This window comes from Somniosus microcephalus, chromosome 5, assembly GCF_052327205.1.
Source record: "Somniosus microcephalus isolate GS21.2 chromosome 5, FLI_Smic_1.0, whole genome shotgun sequence".
In the NCBI taxonomy this organism is placed as follows: Eukaryota; Metazoa; Chordata; class Chondrichthyes; order Squaliformes; family Somniosidae; genus Somniosus; species Somniosus microcephalus.
This window is the reverse complement of record NC_140991.1, coordinates 55721590-55740355: the sequence shown is the minus strand read 5'-3', so window position 1 is coordinate 55740355 and position 18766 is coordinate 55721590. Positions and strand designations below refer to the sequence as shown.

Here is an 18766-nt window from a genome sequence, read left to right as displayed (position 1 = left end):
CAAGTTGGGATTAGTTGCACCCAGGTCGCCACTGAACTACCAGGTTAAATATTGTCAATTATGCTCTGCCACAGACTCTTACTTCTATCAACTTGTCACTGAGCATCATTACTTGCAGTCATGGAGGGGCCTATAGTTTGTCCTCCAAGACTTTTTTTTTACGTCTTCATTGGTTTTTTAAAAATCATTGTAGAAATGTTTGCATAACTGTTTGCCATTCAGAAATCTAATTGTTGCCGAGAATACTCATCTGCAGTTGATGAAAAACTAGCTGGGAAGATAAAAGATTAAATATAAAGGTCACCAAATAATTACTAAGTTAAGCTGTGAATTAGTTGGGTTTTTTTTGAACATTGGTCAGCTTAATTTTTTTTGGATAAAAAGATTTCAACACTATGAATGTACTATCACACACTAGGAGAGAGCGTTTAAAAAAAAAATGAAACCGCATTATGACCCCTTTCCTCCTCTTGACATATTCAAATGTAATTAATCTTCAGCCTTACTCTTTAATTGCAAAATCATTCTGATCAAGGACCTACTGTTAACTTCTGAAGGCTTCTATCTCCTCTTTAAATTCAGAACAGATGTCACTCTTGTTTACATAACCCTTGATCCAAATTCACAGGATTATCCCCACACTTGGTGGCAAAATCCTACCACTTACCTTCATTTCATCATCATCTCCTCCATTAATAGCAGGAAATTAAAAACAGTAGTTTTCCTATGAATCCTTAGCACAACATTAGGATTTCAGCAGACTTTGGACTGTCCTGCACTTTGAACTCTCTGATGAACAATTCAAAAAAAAGCTACAGATGTTCAAGTCCAGTTCTACAAAGAGATCAGTGTAATACTGACCCACGCACACCAGAAAATTCCAAATTCAATGCCCAGCCTGTGTCAGGGCAGCATTGAGATACTACAATTGTCCTCAATATCCTGGACTAGGAAAGGGGAAAATATCTGTCACAATTTGTGCTCCTGATCACTATCCAGTTACATGCACTGTAAAGTCTACATGTATGGTGTCAGAGGAAGACAGCATCGGCCTCAATTAGGATGTCCGCTATGATCAAGTAGTCTTCTGACACTCATTGTCTAGGCTCATACATGAAGAATAGACAGTTAAGTGAGGCACCAGAGGACTGCTGCAAGAGTCAGTACCTTCAAGAGAAGGGAGAGGGAAGAAAAGACCAGCAACTGATTCAGTTCTTGAACACTTGTACAATAAAATCAAAAGTTTACAAAAATTACAAGCCTGGTTCATCAGGTAATGATTCCATGAACTAGAGTGGAAGAAACAAAACAAAATGTGTTAAGAGTTCATGGTGTTATTCAGATTCCAAGAAATCATCTAGAAATTCCTTATGCTCACCACAATTTTGCAAAGGTATACATGAACTTGCACAATGTCAGTAATGCTTGCATCACACTTGGATTTAGAGGAATTCAGGCTCTGCTCAAACCGCACCGTATGTTTTGGCAAATTTTAGGATGTGAAACTTATTTATTCTTTATAGCGAGCTGACATGCCTCTGTGAATGCAGCAGAGCTGAAGTGTTTCAAAAATCATCCCCAAGCCAACGACACAAGCACGCAGCCTATAATGAGACCTGTCGGAACTGACACACTTAAGCTGAAGATCAAGCTTTTTAACTCAAAGGAAGATAAAAAAAAATCCTATTTCACAGCAGGTTCTTGAGAAATGTAAATAAATCCAACCCGTCTGAAGCTTGCCATCTTCCAGCTCTCATTAATTGAAGATGCAATTTGTGCATTACGTACATAATATTTTGACTATTATAGCAATGGGTCAGACACCAATGCTCCGCCTCAGTTGTACAAATACAACCTGGTCAGATCAGGTGACCATTCTGCAAAAAATGCACAAGTTCGAAGCACCACAGAATACTGCTGGTATTACAGCATAATTGGTTAAAGCCTTAAAAAGTAAATGTGGCTTTTTTTCATTTAAATTACTGACTAAGGGAGCTTCATCTGAGCTCCAGAGCTTTAAATTCTTTACAGCCAATGGGCTTGGTGAGTGAGTTTTTTTTTGTGTGTGTGGCGTATGAAATTATCGTGGACAAAACAAAATAAATGGTGTCAAGAGTTGATGGTGTTATTCAGACTCCAAGTAATCATCATTCTAGATATTCTTGATGTTCACCCATTTCCCTCACAATGCATTCCCCTGCTTGCTCCATTGCAGGTCCCAGCAGTCCACATTGCTCTTGTGGTTGAAGGCAGGTACCAGTTTTAAGCCAGATATTATGAGTTGAAAACATCTATGTGACGACTCTGATGCAGATCACCTGCTAAGTTACAGTGCAACAAATCAGGAAGTCAGCAGAGGAGGGCATCCGTCCAGTGTGCTGCCGTGCATCGGTATGCTGTGCTGGCACAACCTACTAGGCCTTTATTAGGCACGTCAGAGGTATTAAGAATTTAAAAAAAAATTAATATTGCTTATAAAATCATGTACACAAATCATAATATTAGGTGATTTACATAATGTTCAAGGACATGTCCAAAGGGAAATTAACTTATCTCTGCTTCAGACATTTCATGATATATATATCTCTCAACTGCTTATATAATTGCTTGGGAAACTTAATGGACATGGTTACGGTAGAACTAAGGTACAATGCTGTCTAATAAAACAAGCTGAAGAGTCTACAAATGTCCACAGTGACCTTTTCAAGCTGATTTGTTATGTGCATAAAATGTGTACTGAAATCTAAAATAATTAAAAAGTTAGAAAGAAAAACATGTAGCATAAAATCTCTCAATTCAGGCCTACCAAATCACATTTTAATTTTATGAAAGTATCATGGAAGGGCTCCAGGTAACGTGGTAGAAAGCCCCACAGAAAAACAAGATTCTCGGGTTTGATCCGCGGTCTGTGCTGATTCAACCAATCTTGGTAGCAATAATTACCCACAGCATCCCCAAACAAGAGTGAGGAGTTGAAGGGGAGGGGAAACAAATAAAAAAAATCATAGTTAGGAGTTTGCCCTTCTGATCTCTAGCAAGTGGCCTTTGCTGGAAAGTGCACGTGGAGATCAGAGTTAGGGTGGATTCAGCTGTGATACTGCCACGTTGGAAAAAAAACCTGCCAACATTCAGGAGCAATAGCTGCTGATGACCATGGAACTGCACATCAGCACATCAACACCTGTTTAGAGGAAAATAAAGGAAATGGGGGAGGGTGCGGGCAGGGTGAGAGAGAGAAGTATCACAGAGAGTTATTACAAAAATACCACCTGCTTTTATGATTCCTATTTTCTATCATAACCTTTTCATAGAACATCAGAAACAACAGTTTGAAGGAAAACACCATTTTTTATACATATATATATATATATATTAAAATGGTCTAACACTATTGAAAGTGCGCTCTTACCCATCTGTTTTATCTTTATCAGGTTCTTTCACCCAAAGACCAGAAGTTACAGAATTCATTTCTTGATGATAAACTACAGATGACTGGTTGGACAGTCGAGGAACATTGCCAGGTGGTCTGTCATCCTCAATAATAACTATGTCGTCTTGGGTCATGTTCACTGTCGGAGACATATGGTAGTTACCTGTTTACAGAAATTAGGGTTTAGTACAATAATAACACACAAATCGTGCGATGATTGACACTCACTTCACGCAGCATTATAATTAAAATTACAAAATACCTTTACAGGCACAAATATTTCACTTTCAATCCACTCTTCATTCTATTTTACATGTTTCAGATGTTATAAAACCCCACGTCCAAGTTAAGGATGAGAATGAATATTACTAATTTTAGTACTGAATCCCATTTGTTCACATGAAGAGAGAAACATGTTTTCCTTCACTGAATGAATTTATAATTATCTTGCTCAGTTTGAAAACATTAATGTATTAATGAATGGAAGGCTGCGCTCATTCTGCACCACTCTTTTTGATCTTGGCTGTGCTACTGGGAGAGCTGTGAAACAGCAGCAGGGTACCTCTCCTCAGGGAGGGAAAAGAACAACAAGAAAACTAAAAAGAAGGGGGTGTAGAGAAGACAAGCAGTCAACCCAAACCACTGTCAAATACTTCTTAACAGCTGGCTCAATAGCAGCACAGTCAGAGACCCAGAAGCAAGTTGTTTGCACACCTGTCTTCTTGGCTGGGAACTGGTGAATCACTGTTTTGGGGTGGCGGAGTGGGGGGGGGGGGGGGGGGGGAAAGAGACAGAGGAAGAGGAGGAAACAGAAGAAAATAACTGATTGGATATACGTTAGAGGTGCTTTTCTTTTACAAGGAGCATACATACTTAATGTGCCTAAGGTTTACAAAAAATAAACTCCACCTGCAGACCTCAGCTTCTCTTTGGTATACTTAATAGCTGCAGTATTTTTATTACACTGTTAGTATATCGCAGCTCAAAAGGTCACTCACACCAGCATCATACTGGAAGGCATGGCATTGAAAGCTTCATGTCGCTCCGGGTAAAATGTGCCACTACATAGAAATGAGTCAAGACTGCAGGAGGTAGAATGTGGAGTCTCAGAACCTTATGCCAATTCTTTTCTAAAATTGACCTGACATTCCTTCCTTTTACAAACATTTTTTTAAAATGGTAGTTTATTTTACAAATTATTAGCGGTCACAATTTTATCTCAACGGGATTGCTTCTTTCAGATGTTTGAAAGAAAAGTCAAACACTTCAATATAATGAACAAAAACAAAGTATTAAACTGTGTGTAGTTGTCTTTTAAAACTTTGCAGTTGAAACATGAAGAGGAATCAAGCACGCTCTTGTTTCAATGGGCCAAGTGGACAAAAGCCCAGGACCCGATGCTTCTCAAGGCCTCGTTGGCTTTCACCGAATGAGAAAGTGGCGGTTGAAGTCTTCAGCAAACAGGCCAACAGGTTAGGGTAAAGGTTATAATATGTAAATGAACGATGGACACCTACTTGACTGTAGCTTAAATTATTTGTGCTTAGATCATTAAAATCATACAGATTAGTTAAAAAATTGGACATGACCAAATTATGCAGTTGGATTCGATGATAGGAAAACTATGATACCAGAGGAGTCAGCTTCCAACCGATCAAATTGAACTTTTTCATCCCTGACTTATTGCGTAACTTCAAATCAACTAATGGCTTAAATAACTAACGCACGCAGAAAAACCCTTTCTCTTCCCTCCCCCAAAAAATGTATGGTTAAAGAAATCACTTTAGTCAAAATGAGAGAAGTTGAAATCCATACATAGACCAGGTTAACTTTTGGTAGCACTACTCTCTTGGAAACACCAAATGATTCTCATTTCATTTCCTCACCAACCATCTGCCACCTATAACCCGTTAGGTACAGAGGAGATTCCTCTTTGGGTATTTCTCAGTCTTTGTCGTAGTACTGAAGTGCAAGATTCATACCATCTCAGGGGAATGGATCGTGCCATGGAAAATTTCTTCCAGTGATGAGTTTAAGTCTCTGTTCTCCCCTGCCATGTTAAGATTGATTGCCTGTAATAAGCAGGTAGTGTTCTGAATAAAACTCCAATGTACCTGCTTAATACATAATACATCAAAATAAAAAAGGAGGCAGTTGATCCACATGTTTCTGAAAACGTTTGATTTTATTCATAGACCTTCTGCTTGTAAATGGCCTATTTCTTGTGGGCTCGCAACCTAACTGTTTTTCTATTTTAACTGTCTTGAGAAGCGTTTCAGTGGGGGGGGGGGGGGGGCGCGAGAGAGCGAATTAAAGAGGCGTAATTTGCCAGCATTTGTTGTAAACTTTCACATTTTAAATGGTCCACAGACTGAGGCAATTTAAAATAGATGCTCAAGTTTGCAGTGGCTGAGTAAAAAACGGCTGATGTCGACTGACGTGTGGCTGCTATGGCACAAAGGCCCCCACCTGAGTAGATGTATCTTACACATGCAACATTACAATGGCATGTCCTTTGGGCCCGATGCCTGGAAGCTCCCTCGGGCAAAATTACAACCTACTGGCTTGTTACAACCTCAATCAGTTGGTTTTACTATACAGAGCTTGCAGATTACATTCAGCTAACACATCTAAGAGCTGAAATGAAGGGACAACCTTTCTCATCAGTTTTGATGCAGTGTCTCTGATGTATTGGAGAAAAACCTATGTAAGCAGCTTTTTGTGTGGGGGGGGGGGGGGTGGGGAGACAACAGGAAAACAAATCTGACAGTAAGTACTGCCAACTCGATAAACGAAGTTAAATGAATGTTTCCCCAAAAGTTGCTACTTTAATTTCCATAGACAACTGGAGCAGCATGGGAGCAGGTTACTTTCTGCTGTCTGCCAAGAATGATGCTTGGCATCGAAAAAAACAAAAAAAATCTGGATTCCCGATATAAAAATGTCTTGAAGCAGGCTTCAACTTGAATTTGAATTTTCTTCTGAACACATGCCCAAATATTTGCCTTAGATGCTCACATTAAAATAAGTAATTTTAACTTTTTCCACAGTTAATTCAACTGTAGTGTTCAAAAGTAGCTTTCATTTTTATCATCATAAAATCATTAGCGTCATCCGAGAACTGTGGTGTGTGTGTCTAAGTGGGACAGTGAGTGGAGGCGGCATTTGAATCGTGGGATTTAACTCCTTGAGAAAAATAGGTCACCTCCACCCGATGTGAGGAAACTTGCTCCTGGCCATGAGCGATTTCAAAGTGAAAGACTTTGGATAATCCTGCCTTGCAATGGTATTCCACATGAATCTATTTTCTAACAGTAAAAGGGAGCAGTGCTATTTTATGGAGTCACATCAGGTAGCTGCAAGGGGGGTGGGGGGGGGAAGTAAATGCCACAAGCATCACTTGCTTGCCAACACTGTCCTGGTGCCAAGGGAATGCAGGCATTTGCAAATGCCAAACCATGTATAAAAGTGCAGAGTTTCTCAGATTTTTCCCAACTTCTAGTGACAATTTAAGTAGTTATTCTGAAGTACATGGAGGGGGAAAAAATGAATAGTTAAGTTTGGAAATGGTGACCAGGGCAACAATTTAGCTGTTGAATAAATTTATCAAAGTTAGAAAGGTCACAAGTCTCAGATTTTTGTTCTCGCCGAATCGGTTGGATTTTGTTCAGTCATGTTTGTTTATTACTAACCGTACAAACATTTCTGCAGCTTAATTTAAGAGTTTCTGTGTAGTCACCAAGCACAAACAGATTATGACTTCATTATTACTGTTACAGAGCAGTGTCATTTTTCAACTATTGTTAAAGTTTTTTTTGAACAACAGACTGTGGCCTAGAAATTCAGTGGGCTGCGCCACCCGTTAGCGCCCAAAGAGGGCACTTAGTGGGTTTTACGCCACTGGCCATGCCTCCCGCTAAATTTAGCGGGACGCTAATGGCGGCGCTAGCCGTTAGCGCTGCGCCGCTACCGATGACGTCATCGGTGTGCGCAGCGCCCCGATCGCGAAATTTGGTAGCGCCCCCTGCTTTAACGCCGGTCGCAATTTGTGACTGGTTCAGGGGGGCCTACCTGCGGCGGTAGATGCGCGGGGCAGCCATTTTTTTTGCTGGCCGCCTGCCAGCACCTCTCTGCGCCGCCGTCCCAGGCCTCCTGAGCCCCCCACCCCCACCCCCCACGTTGTGCCGGCTGTGTCCCAAGAGCCTGGCACCTCTCCTCGGTGCTGGGCTCTTTTGCCGGCACTCGCACTCTTCGAGCGCGCTGCAGAAGGCCCCTCCCCTTTAAGAAGGGGAGGAAGGCCTGCAATACCGCAGCAGCCGCGACTCCTTCCAGGGCGGTACTTCCGGTGCCCTAGCGAGACTGGGTGCCAGGGGCACCAGTGAATTTCTAGACCTGTGTCTTTAGCCACAGAGCCTGCAGCTGGAATACAATTTTGGTAGCTCCAGGCTTTTCCCTATAAGCATAGAAAGGTGTAAAGATCTCCAGCAAGTTTGTTAATTGCAGGATTTCCAAAGAGCAGTGAGACAATACATTACAGAATACAACATAAAAACAGAAAATGCTGGAAATACTCAGCAGGTCAGGCAGCATCTGTGGAGAGAGAAACACAGTTAACGTTTCAGGTCGATGACCTTTTATCAGAACTGAAACGTTAACTTTGTTTCGCTCTCCACAGATGTTGCCTGACCTGCTGAGTATTTACAGCATTTTCTGTTTTTATTTCAGATTTCCAGCACCCGCAGTATTCTGTTTTTGCAATAGAATACAACATGTTTCTTCCCACACACCTAAATAATCGTCACCATGGCCTTGCCCCTCGCTACCTTTACAACCTCCTCCAGGCCCTACACCCCTCTGAGATCTCTGCACTCCTCCAATTCTAGCCTTTTGCGCACCCTGATTTTCTTCGCTCCACCACTGGCGGCCGTGCCTTCAGCTGCCTAGGTCCTAAGCTCTGGAATTCACACCCTACACATATCTCCTCTCTATCTCACTCTCTCCTCCTTTAAGACGCTCCTTAAAACCTACCTCTGTCACCTGTCCTAATATCTATATGTGTGGCTCGGTGTCAAATTTTGATTGATAATCACTCCTGTGAAGTAGCTTGGGAGCTTTTACTGCATTAAAGGCGCTATATAATTGCAAGTTGTTGTTGTTTCACGAGATTAAAGTTAGCCAAAATATAGCCATGTTTCACCAGGACCCATTCAGGGTTGGATCATCTGAAAATGGTGATATCTTATTTGACGATATTACTAAAAAAAAACAAATTATAGTATGGTTTCTTTTTAGTAAATGCACTTCCGGGGAAGGGGGAGAAGGAAATTAGTTGGGCACTCGGAGGAAGTGAATCCATTCTAGCAAGGATCAATGGCATTTAAAACACCTCCAGCAGTTCCAGCACAGAAACTGCATACAGTTTTGGTGTCCATACTTAAGAAAAGACATACTTGCTCTCGAGTCAGTACAAAGAAGGTTCACTCGGTTAATCCCGGGGATGAGGGGATGGACATATGAGGAGAGGTTGAGTAGATTGGGACTCTACTCATTGGAGTTCAGAAGAATGACAGGCGATCTTATTGAAACATATAAGATTGTGAAGGGGTTGGATCGGGTGGATGCGAGGAGGATGTTCCCGATGATGGGTGAAACTAGAACTAGGGGGCATAGTCTTAGAATAAGGGGCTGCTCTTTCAAAACTGAGATGAGGAGGAACTACTTCACTCAGAGGGTGGTAGGTCCATGGAATATGCTGCCCCAAAAAGCTGTAGAAGCTACATCATTACATAAATTTAAAACAGAAATAGACAGTTTCCTAGAAGTAAAGGGAATAAAGGGTTACGGGGAGCGGGCAGGAAATTGGACATGAGTCTAGGTTCGGATCGGTCATGGCCCTGTGGGTAGCGGAGCGGGCCCAGGGGCCGTGTAGCCTGATCCTGCTCCTATTTCGTGTGTCTAATTCTGTTAGATTCAGGAGATGGTTCTGTGATAGTAGATTGGCGGTTAGGATCAGATCAGCCATGATCTTATTGAATGGCGGAGCAGGCTCGAGGGGCCGATTGGCCTACTCCTGCTCCTATTTCTTATGTTCTTATTAAAGCTTGCGGTGACCAGGATTCAGGTCCACTGTTGGTCACTATTACATGCTAAACGATTGAGAAAATGATTGCAAACACCTTAGAAAAGCCATACGGTTGCAGTCGCTTCTTTCCCCTCTATGGCTGGAAATATCAGCTCAACTACATACTGTTACACAAAAAACGAACATATTAGCTGTTTACTTTTTTCTTTTTAAAAGAAAAGCCTACAGGTTTTAGACAAAGGACTTCTTTCCAACATGGTGATGCAAACGTTCATTAAAGCTATTGATGTGGGATTGCTTAAGGCATCTGCCTCTCACATCTGAAGGGCAGTATTTTTGAATATATCATATGACTACTGTCACAAGACAGAGATAAACTTAATAAGTATGAATCCTATAAACTTGAAAAATAAGCAAGTGACAATAAACTTCCCCACCCTTCCATTTTTACCAACCCATAATTTTCTATTGCCAAACAATGGGATCCTTTCACACATAGGCATGCTGGGACCACAAATGTGTTTATGTATCCATAAACACCAACTCACTTTATTCGTAAGTTTAAAAATGACTTAGATTTTCCCCAAACACAAAGAACTGGGTTCTTGTTTAGAATTTCTCAAAAGCATTCTGTTCCTAATCTGTGCTAAATTAGAGGGCAACATCTGAACCAAGGTCCCTTTCCTGATCATTATTCAGTGATTCCCACTCAAAGGTGAGTATGTGTACAAGATCATGTTCCACTGTGATGCCCCCTCCCACCCACCCCACCATCACCACGGTTGAATAAGCCATCTGACCGTCAATGTCTCTGATCCAGAAATGTAAATTTTACACATTTAATACAGAGACTCCAAGCTTTCAAGTGAGCTTGGATTTTTGAGTTCCCTTAGATGTACTCCCAGACAATATTGCTCACAGGCAGAATTTTATTCTGTTTCCTGCACCCTCACAACCTTACTGACACGTATCGCTTCTGCAATATTTCAAAGAAAGATGTTCTTAAATACTATTTGAGTACAGCTGGATCCTGATACATAACCCATTTGGCATGTGATGTTATGCTCAATGAAGATTCCCATACACAGCAGATGAAAAATAGCAGTCTGACAAATCTGTACAATATCATCTGTTGAATCATTCATTCAGCAATTCAATCTCAAGAACACTTAAGGATATTTAACACCAAAAAACAATTAAGCTTCTAAAATGAGGCTACTGTCTCCAGCTGAAGTCTAGCAATGACTCCATTTAGTTCACTGAACATCAAACTGAGAATAGAATAATGAAACGGGCGAATCATGAAGACTACACTTACACTAATTACCATCAAAGCACTACACTCAAGCAGCAGATTGTTGAACTCGAGAAATATCTCGATGCATTACACAGCGCATAGGATGAAGAGAAAGTTTTGTGCCAAATGTTGCATAACATGGGTGCACCTGGATAGGAAGCAAGGGAACAGCTGGGAGAAGGTGACAAGAAAAGGAAAAGGTGTCAGAAAGCATATTCAGGAGGCAATCAGGTTGAGTGATCACTGGGGCTGAAACTAACCAATTTCTGAAATGTGAGGAATTAACTGAGAATCAGTTTTGGGAGGTAGTTTCTAAAACATAAGCAATAAGAGCAAGAGTAGGTCATACGGCCCCTCGAGCCTGCTCCGCCATTCAATAAGATCATGGCTGATCATCGACCTCAACTCCACTTTCCCGCCCGATCTCCATATCCTTCGATTCCCCTAGAGTCCAAAAATCTATCTATCTCAGCCTTGAATATACTCAAAGACTCAGCACTGGCATCCCTCTGGGGCAGAGAATTCCAAATATTCACAACCCTCTGTGAAGAAATTCCTCCTCATCTCAGTCTTAAATGGCCTACCCCTTATCCTGAGACTATGCCCCCTACTTCTAGACACTCCAGCCAGGGGAAACAACCTCTCAGCAACGACCCAGTCAATCCCCTGAAGGAAAGAAGTGAGTTAGAATCACAGAAATTACAGCACAAAAGCTGGCATTCAGTCCATCACTTCTGTGTTAGCCCTAGTTATTCGATTCACCAGGACACGAGTTCCAGCCCGGTTTAAGTGGAGCCTGTTCCAATGGAACAGCTCCCTCTTTCCCCTGTACTGGTGCCAGTGTCCCATGAAGCAAAACCCCAGCCTCCCACACCACCCTTTGAGCCACGCATTTAACCTTCTAATCTGCTTATCCTTATGCCAATTGGCGCATGGCTCAGGTAACAATCCAGAGATTATTACATTTGAGGTTCTGCATTTAAATTTGGACCCCAACTCCTCACCACTAACCAGACCTGTACCATTACCAATGGCTAGCATTTAAAGAATTAATACATAATTTACAACAAATATACATTCCTTTAAGGTACAAAAAACCCACAGGAAAAGTGGTCCAACCGTGGCTAACAAGAGAAGTTAAAGATAGTATTAGATCAAAGGAAGCGGCTTATAATGTTGCCAAAAAGAGTAGTAAGCCTGTGGATTGGGAGAATTTTAGAATTCAGCAAAGGAGGTCCAAGAAATTGATAAAGAAAGGGAAAATAGAATACGAGAGTAAACTAGCGAGACATAAAAACAGACTGTAAAAGCTTCTATAGGTATGTAAAAAGGAAAAGATTAGCGAAAGTAAATGTGGGTCCCTTACAGGCTGAGACAGGAGAAATTATAATGGGGAATAAGGAAATGGTTGAGAAATTAAACAAATACTTTGTGTCTGTCTTCACAGAAGAAGCAGCAAAAAAACCTCCCAGAAATAATGGAGAACCAAGGGTCTAGCGAGAATGAGGAACTGAAAGAAATTATTATTGGAAAAAAATAGTACTGGTGAAATTAATGGGACTGAAAGCCGATAAATCCCCTGGACCTGATGGCCTACATCCTATGGTTTTGAAAGAGGTGGCTATGGAGATAGTGGATGTACTGGTTGTCATTTTCCAAAATTCCATTGATTCTAGAACAGTTCCTGTGGATTGGAAAGTAGCAAATGTAACCCCATTGAATGTGGTGTACTTGGAGTTTCAGAAGGCATTCAATAAGGTGCCACACAAGAGGTTATTAAACAAAATTAGGACTCATGGTATTGGGGGTAATATACTAGGATGGATTGAGGATTGGTTAATGGACAGAAAACAGAGAGTAGGAATAAACAGGTCATTTTCAGGTTGGCAGGTTGTAACTAGTGGGGTACCGCAAAGATCAGTGCTTGGGCCTCAGCTATTCACAATCTATATCAATGATTTGGATGAGGGGACCAAATGTAATATATCCAAGTTTGTTGATGATACAAAGCTAGGTGGGAATGTAAGTTGTGAGGAGGATGCAAAGAGGCTTCAAGGGGATATAGACAGGGTCTTCTCTTCTCTTCTTAGGCAGTCCCTCAGAACCGAGGATGACTTGCTTCCACATTAAAAATGAGTTCTCAGGTGACTGATGGGTCCAATGCGGGACCTACAGTCTCTGTCACAGGTGGGGCAGACGGTGGTTGAAGGGGCGGGTGGGTGGGGTGCTTGGGTTGACGTGCGCTCCTTGTGCTGCCTGCGCTTGGCTTCCACTTGCTCCCGGCGAAGAGACTCAAGGTGTTCGGCGCCTTCCCGGATGCTTCTCCTCCACTTTGGGTCTTGGGCCAGGGATTCCCAGGTGTCAGTGGGGATGTTACACTTTTTTAAAGAGGCTTTGAGGGTGTCCTTAAAGTGTTTCCTCTGCTCAGCTTGGGCTCTCTTGCCGTGCCGGAGCTCCGAGTAGAGCGCTAGTTTTGGGAGTCTCGTATTGGGCATGCGGACAATGTGACCCGTCCATCGGAGCTGATTGAGCATGGTCAAAGCTTTGATGCTGGGGATGTTGGCCTGAGCAAGAACACTGACGTTGGTGCGCCTATCCTGCCAATGGATTTGCAGGATCTTGCGGGGGCAGCATTGGTGGTACCTCTCCAGTGCTTTGAGGTGCCTGCTGTACATGGTCCATGTCTCTGAGGGTATCACTGCTGCTCTGTAGACCATGAGCTTAGTGCCGGGTTTGAGGTCCTGGTCTTCAAACACTCTCTTCTTCAGGCGACCAAAGGCTGCACTGGCACACTGAAGGCGGTGTTGGACTTTGTCGTCGACGTCTGCCCTTGTTGACAGTAGGCTCCTGAGGTATGGAAAGTGGTCCACGTTGTCCAAGGCCTTGTCGTGGATTTTGATAATCGGGGGGGGCAGTACTGTGTGGTGGGGGTAGGTTGGTAGAGGACCTTTGTCTTATGGATGTGTAGACAGGGTAAGTGAGTGGGCAAGAACATGGCAAATGGAATATAATGTGGAGAAATGTGAAGTTATCCACTTTGGTAGGAAAAATAGAAAAGCAGAGTATTTTTTTAAATGGTGACAGATTGGGAAATGTTGGTGTTCAGAGAGACCTGGGTGCCCTTGTACATGAATCACTGAAAGTTAATATGTGGGTACAGCAAGCAATTGAGAGCAAATGGCCTTTCTTACAAGAGGATTTGCATATAAAAGAGTAAAGATGTCTTACTGCAATTATATAGGGCCCTGGTGAGAACACACCTGGAGTATTGTATACAGTTTTGGTCTCCTTACCTAAGGAAGGATATACTTGCCATAGAGGGAGTACAACGAAGGTTCACCAGACTGATTCCTGGAATGGGGAATTGTCCTATGAGGAGAGATTGAGTAGACTAGGCCTATATTCTCTAGAGTTTAGAAGGATGAGAGGTGATCTCATTGAAACATACAAAATTCTTACAGGGCTTGACAGGGTAGATACAGGGAGGATGTTTCCCCTGGCTGGCGAGTCTAGAACCAGGGGTCAACAGTCTCAGAATAATGGGTCGGCCATTTAGGACTGAGATAAGGAGAAATTTCTTCACTCAGAGGATGGTGAATCTTTGGAATTCTCCATCCCAGAGGGTTGTGCAGGCTCAGACGTTGAGTATATTGAAGACAGAGATCGATAGATTTTTGATTATTAAGGGAATCAAGGGATATGGGGATAGTGCAGGAAAGTGGAGATGAGGAAGATGATCAGCCATGATCTTATTGAATGGTGGAGCATGCTCGAGGGGCCAAATGGCCTACTCCTGCTCTTATTTCTTATATGCTCTTAGCTCTTCAACTGGTGTTATATACCCTAATTTAATTTCCTTGCCTTAACCAACCCTCATCCCCCCCCTCAAATTTAATTGTAGTCTTCCTTTCCAAATATTTATGCAATTCACTTTTAAATTATTTTATAATGTGCCTCAATAGTAACTTCCGGTAAAGCAATGCATGTTCTAAAAACCCGAGAGAAAAAATTCTACTGACTTCCAACTTCAAACTTCTAATAGCAATCCTCAGTCAACACCCTCTTGTTACTGATTAGGCAACCAATGTGAATTCTCTCTCTCAAACTCCCTTCCATCATTCTAAAGACCTCAAAGAAAACAAAGAAATTAGAAGATATTTTTTCCACACCTCAGGTTATTAGAACATGGAAACCTTTATTGCTAGTGGATATTGAAGCAGAGATGACAACATAATATGGAAGGGAATTGCATAAATATTTGAAAAGGAAGAATAAAAAAAGTGTTGGGGGAGAGACAGGAAAATGAGCTTAGAGTAGACAGCGCCAGTTGAAGAGCTTGCGCCAGTACAGGCTCTATGGGTCAAATGGTCTCCTTCTGTGCTGTAATTTCTATGATTCCAAGTGGTTTTGTAAACTGGACTCCTGTACATGGAAAGCAGTTTGGTTCAATGATGTCCTGCACAGTGGGAAGTGGTTTGGTACAAGGAGGTACTGTGCTAAAATAGGTCTGCATTTATCTTCAGATACTTTTATATTCACAATGGGGCACCAGGAGAGCAACATCAAAGCGAAGACCCCTGACCTCAGATCACCGTTCTTCTCATTTTACATCGGCCAATCTAACACTAAGAATTCTGTTGCTGATTGGAGGGCCGAAGAAACAATTCTGCAACTCCTTTCACATCATGTTGCACTGTCGGCAGCGGGACAACTGTGTGCCTACTGCCGATGTCACATCAGCAATAGAAAAGTGATTCCTTCTCCCTTGCTGTTTAATGTTGCACATATCGCTTAGCAAAAAAAATCATGCTACAATCTGCTGCTTTAGAAAAGCGTGTGAAATTCTTCCATTCTATGTAATTATGTCGTTGCCTGATTACCCTCTCCCACAGGTTTCTTTTGTTCATCTCTTAAAAGATTTAAGATGTGTTCATTTGTCTTCCTAACATTAGTCATCACTCCTGTCAGTTCTTATAATTAAGCAATGCACATGCCATTCATTATAGTGCATTATACAAGTTAACTTAGGAGCTAGAAACATTCTTCAGTGTGTAGTTATTTAAAACTCTATTTGCCTATACATATTGTCGTCTTCCAGTCCAGTTGCCAGAATACAAGAGCTGAGCTTCTTCCTGCTGCTAGAGATAATCAGCATCTCTTCAGCAGTAAATACTCAAATGATATAAAATGAAATGGTTACTTCCCCATCACCCCCCCCACCACCCTAGAATTTTCATTAGAATGTTTAAAATTATAAATTGAATTGAACATCTACTCTAAATCATAACTACCTACAGCATTATATGTACAGTAAACATGACAATAAATAGCTGCATCAGGAGATCTGTAATTAAATCGGTTTTTTGACATAATAAACCACAAGAGTAAAGCTGTTTACCAATGTCTGTAGAATGTGAAAATGGAATTATAGCCATGTAACATAGTTGCAATAATATAGTAACAGTTTCAGGCAGAAGACCACCGTTGGTCCATCCAGCCCATCTACACAGTCTTTGTTGACAAGAATCTCCTTGAACCTCATGAACATTTCTTGTTCCACCACCCATGCTGTTAATCTGCTCCATGTACTCATCACACTTTTAGAAAAAAAAAAGTTCCTCCTGCATTTCCTGTTTTCTTTTCCAATAGCAAAATACTGCGGAAGCTGGAAATCGGAAACAACAATAGAAAATGCTGGCAACACTCAGCAGGTCAGGCAGCATTGTGGAGCGAGAAACAGAGTTAACGTTTCAGGCTGATGACCCTTCATCAGAACTGGAAAAAGTTGGAGAAGTAACAGATATTTAAGCAAGTGTGGGGCAGGGAAAGTGGGGGGAGAGGCGGAAAAAAACAAAGGAAAAGTCTGTGATAGGATGGAAGGCAGGAGAGATTGAAAGACAAAAGGGATGATGGTGCAAGGCAAAAGGAGATGGCAATGGAACAAATTAAGAAACAAATGATGAGTCTAGATGAGGTGTAAATGACAATGGCAGAATCATCAGCAGCTGCCATGTGAGAGAGAAAAGAAAACATAGGAACCGAGGTTATGGTCTGAAATTGTTGAACTCGATGTTGAGTCCAGAAGGCTGTAAAGTGCCTAATCGAAAGATGAGGTGCTGTTCCTCGAGCTTACGTTGAGCTTCATTGGAACAGTGTAAGAGGCCGAGGAGGGAGAGGTCCGAGTGGGAGTGGAGCAGAGAATTAAAGTGACAGGCGACCGGAAGCTCGGGGTCACCCTTACAGACTGAATGGAGGTGTTCCACAAAGTGGTCACCCAATCTGCATTTGGTCTCCCCAATGTAGAGGAGACCGCAGCGTGAGCAGTGAACACAGTATGCTAAATTGCAAGAAGTACAAGTAAATCGCTGTTTCACCTGGAAGGAATGTTTGGGGCCCTGGACAGTGGGAAGGGAGGAGGTGAAAGGGCAGGTGTTGCATCTCCTGCGCTTGCACGGGAAGGTGCCGTGAGAAGGGGAAGGGGTGTTGGGGGTGATAGATGAGTGGACCAGGGTGTTGCAGAGGGAGCGGTCCCTTCGGAATGCTGAAATGGGAGGGGAGGGAAAGATGTGTTTGGTGGTGGGATCACGTTGGAGGTGGCGGAAATGGCGTAGGATGAGCTGCTGAATGTGGAGGCTGGTGGGGTGAAAGGTGAGGACAAGGGGAACCCTATCATGGTTCTGGGAGGGAAGGGGCGAGAGCAGAAGTGCAGGAAATGGAACGGACGTGGTCGAGGGCCGTGTCAACCACGGTAGAGGGGAATCCTCGGTTGAGAAAAAAGGAAGACATATTGGAGGCATCTTTTGTTTCTTAACTTGTCCCATTACCATCTCCTTTTGTCTTGCACCAGCATCCCTTTTGTCTCTCAATCTCTCCTGCCTTCCATCCTATCACAGACCTTTCCTTTGTTCTTTCCTCCCCTCCCCCATTTCCCCACCCCACACTTACTTAAATATCTGTTACATCTCCAACTTTTTCCAGTTCTGACAAAGGGTCAGTGACCTGAAACATTAACTCTGTTTCTCTCTCCACGATGCTGCCTGAACCTGCTGAGTGTTCCCAGCATTTTCTGTTGTTGTTCCTGTTTTCTTTTGTTGTCCTCAATTTGTAAATGTGAACCCCTTGTACTTAACTTCTGTCCATGACAGAAAAGCTTACTTGGATCCAATTTGTCCAAACATTTCATAATTTTAAATACTTTTTGTCATATCCCTGCTCATTTGTTATTCAAGAGAAAAAAAACAGCCAGGGAAGTAAATCTTTCCTTATATCTCATTCCTTCAAGTTCTGGCATCAACCATGCAACTCCCCTCTGATGATTGCTGTTTACAGGGTATATAAATTATTTGGAGCTGGGGACAGAAACAAAGCTATTAAACTTTACAGATAACACCATGGGGAGGACAGTTCAAATAAGAGAGGTCACGCAAACTAAATACAAAAGGATTTAGACAGGTTTTTACCAACCTCCTCAACTTCTTTGAGAAAGTGACTACCCATGTCGACTGTGGTAAGCCCTATGGCAATAGCGTGCCTCGACTTCCATAAATTCCACATGGAAGCATATTAATTAAACTTAAAGCTGTGGGAATTAAGGGTAAACCTTGGGAATGTAACAGAAATTGGCTGAAAGGTAGAAAACAATGAGCACTTGTTATAGGAGTTATGTTGGGATGAGAGGAAGTACTGTCAAATTTTGTTTGATAACACTCCTGTGAAGTGCCTTGGGACATTTTGCTACGGTAAAGGTGCTATATAAATACAAGTTGTTGTTGTTGACTAGGGTACCCCAGGGCTCAGTGTTGGGACCACTACTGTTACTAGTTTACATCAATGGCTTGGATTCAAAACTCAGTGCAGAGTAGTCAAATTCCTGATAACAAACTTGGGTAGGGTGCAGGGAAATCGGAAGATGCAGCTCAGAAATGACAGAGTTGGACAAAATATGTAAGTGGGCACA

The 18766-nt window shown here is 42.2% G+C and overlaps 1 protein-coding gene across 6 annotated transcripts in view; it reads right to left on the bottom strand.

Moving 5' to 3' along the window:
- The window catches only part of LOC147117045 (partitioning defective 3 homolog), an 862692-nt gene that overhangs the window by 205270 nt on the left and 638656 nt on the right, over window positions 1-18766 (bottom strand). For all 6 annotated transcript variants that reach the window (XM_085987637.1, XM_085987633.1, XM_085987634.1 and 3 more), the window contains exon 16: window positions 3410-3593. In XM_085987637.1, the coding sequence (XP_085843763.1) occupies window positions 3410-3593 (184 nt within the window). The remainder of the gene's footprint in view (window positions 1-3409; window positions 3594-18766) is intronic.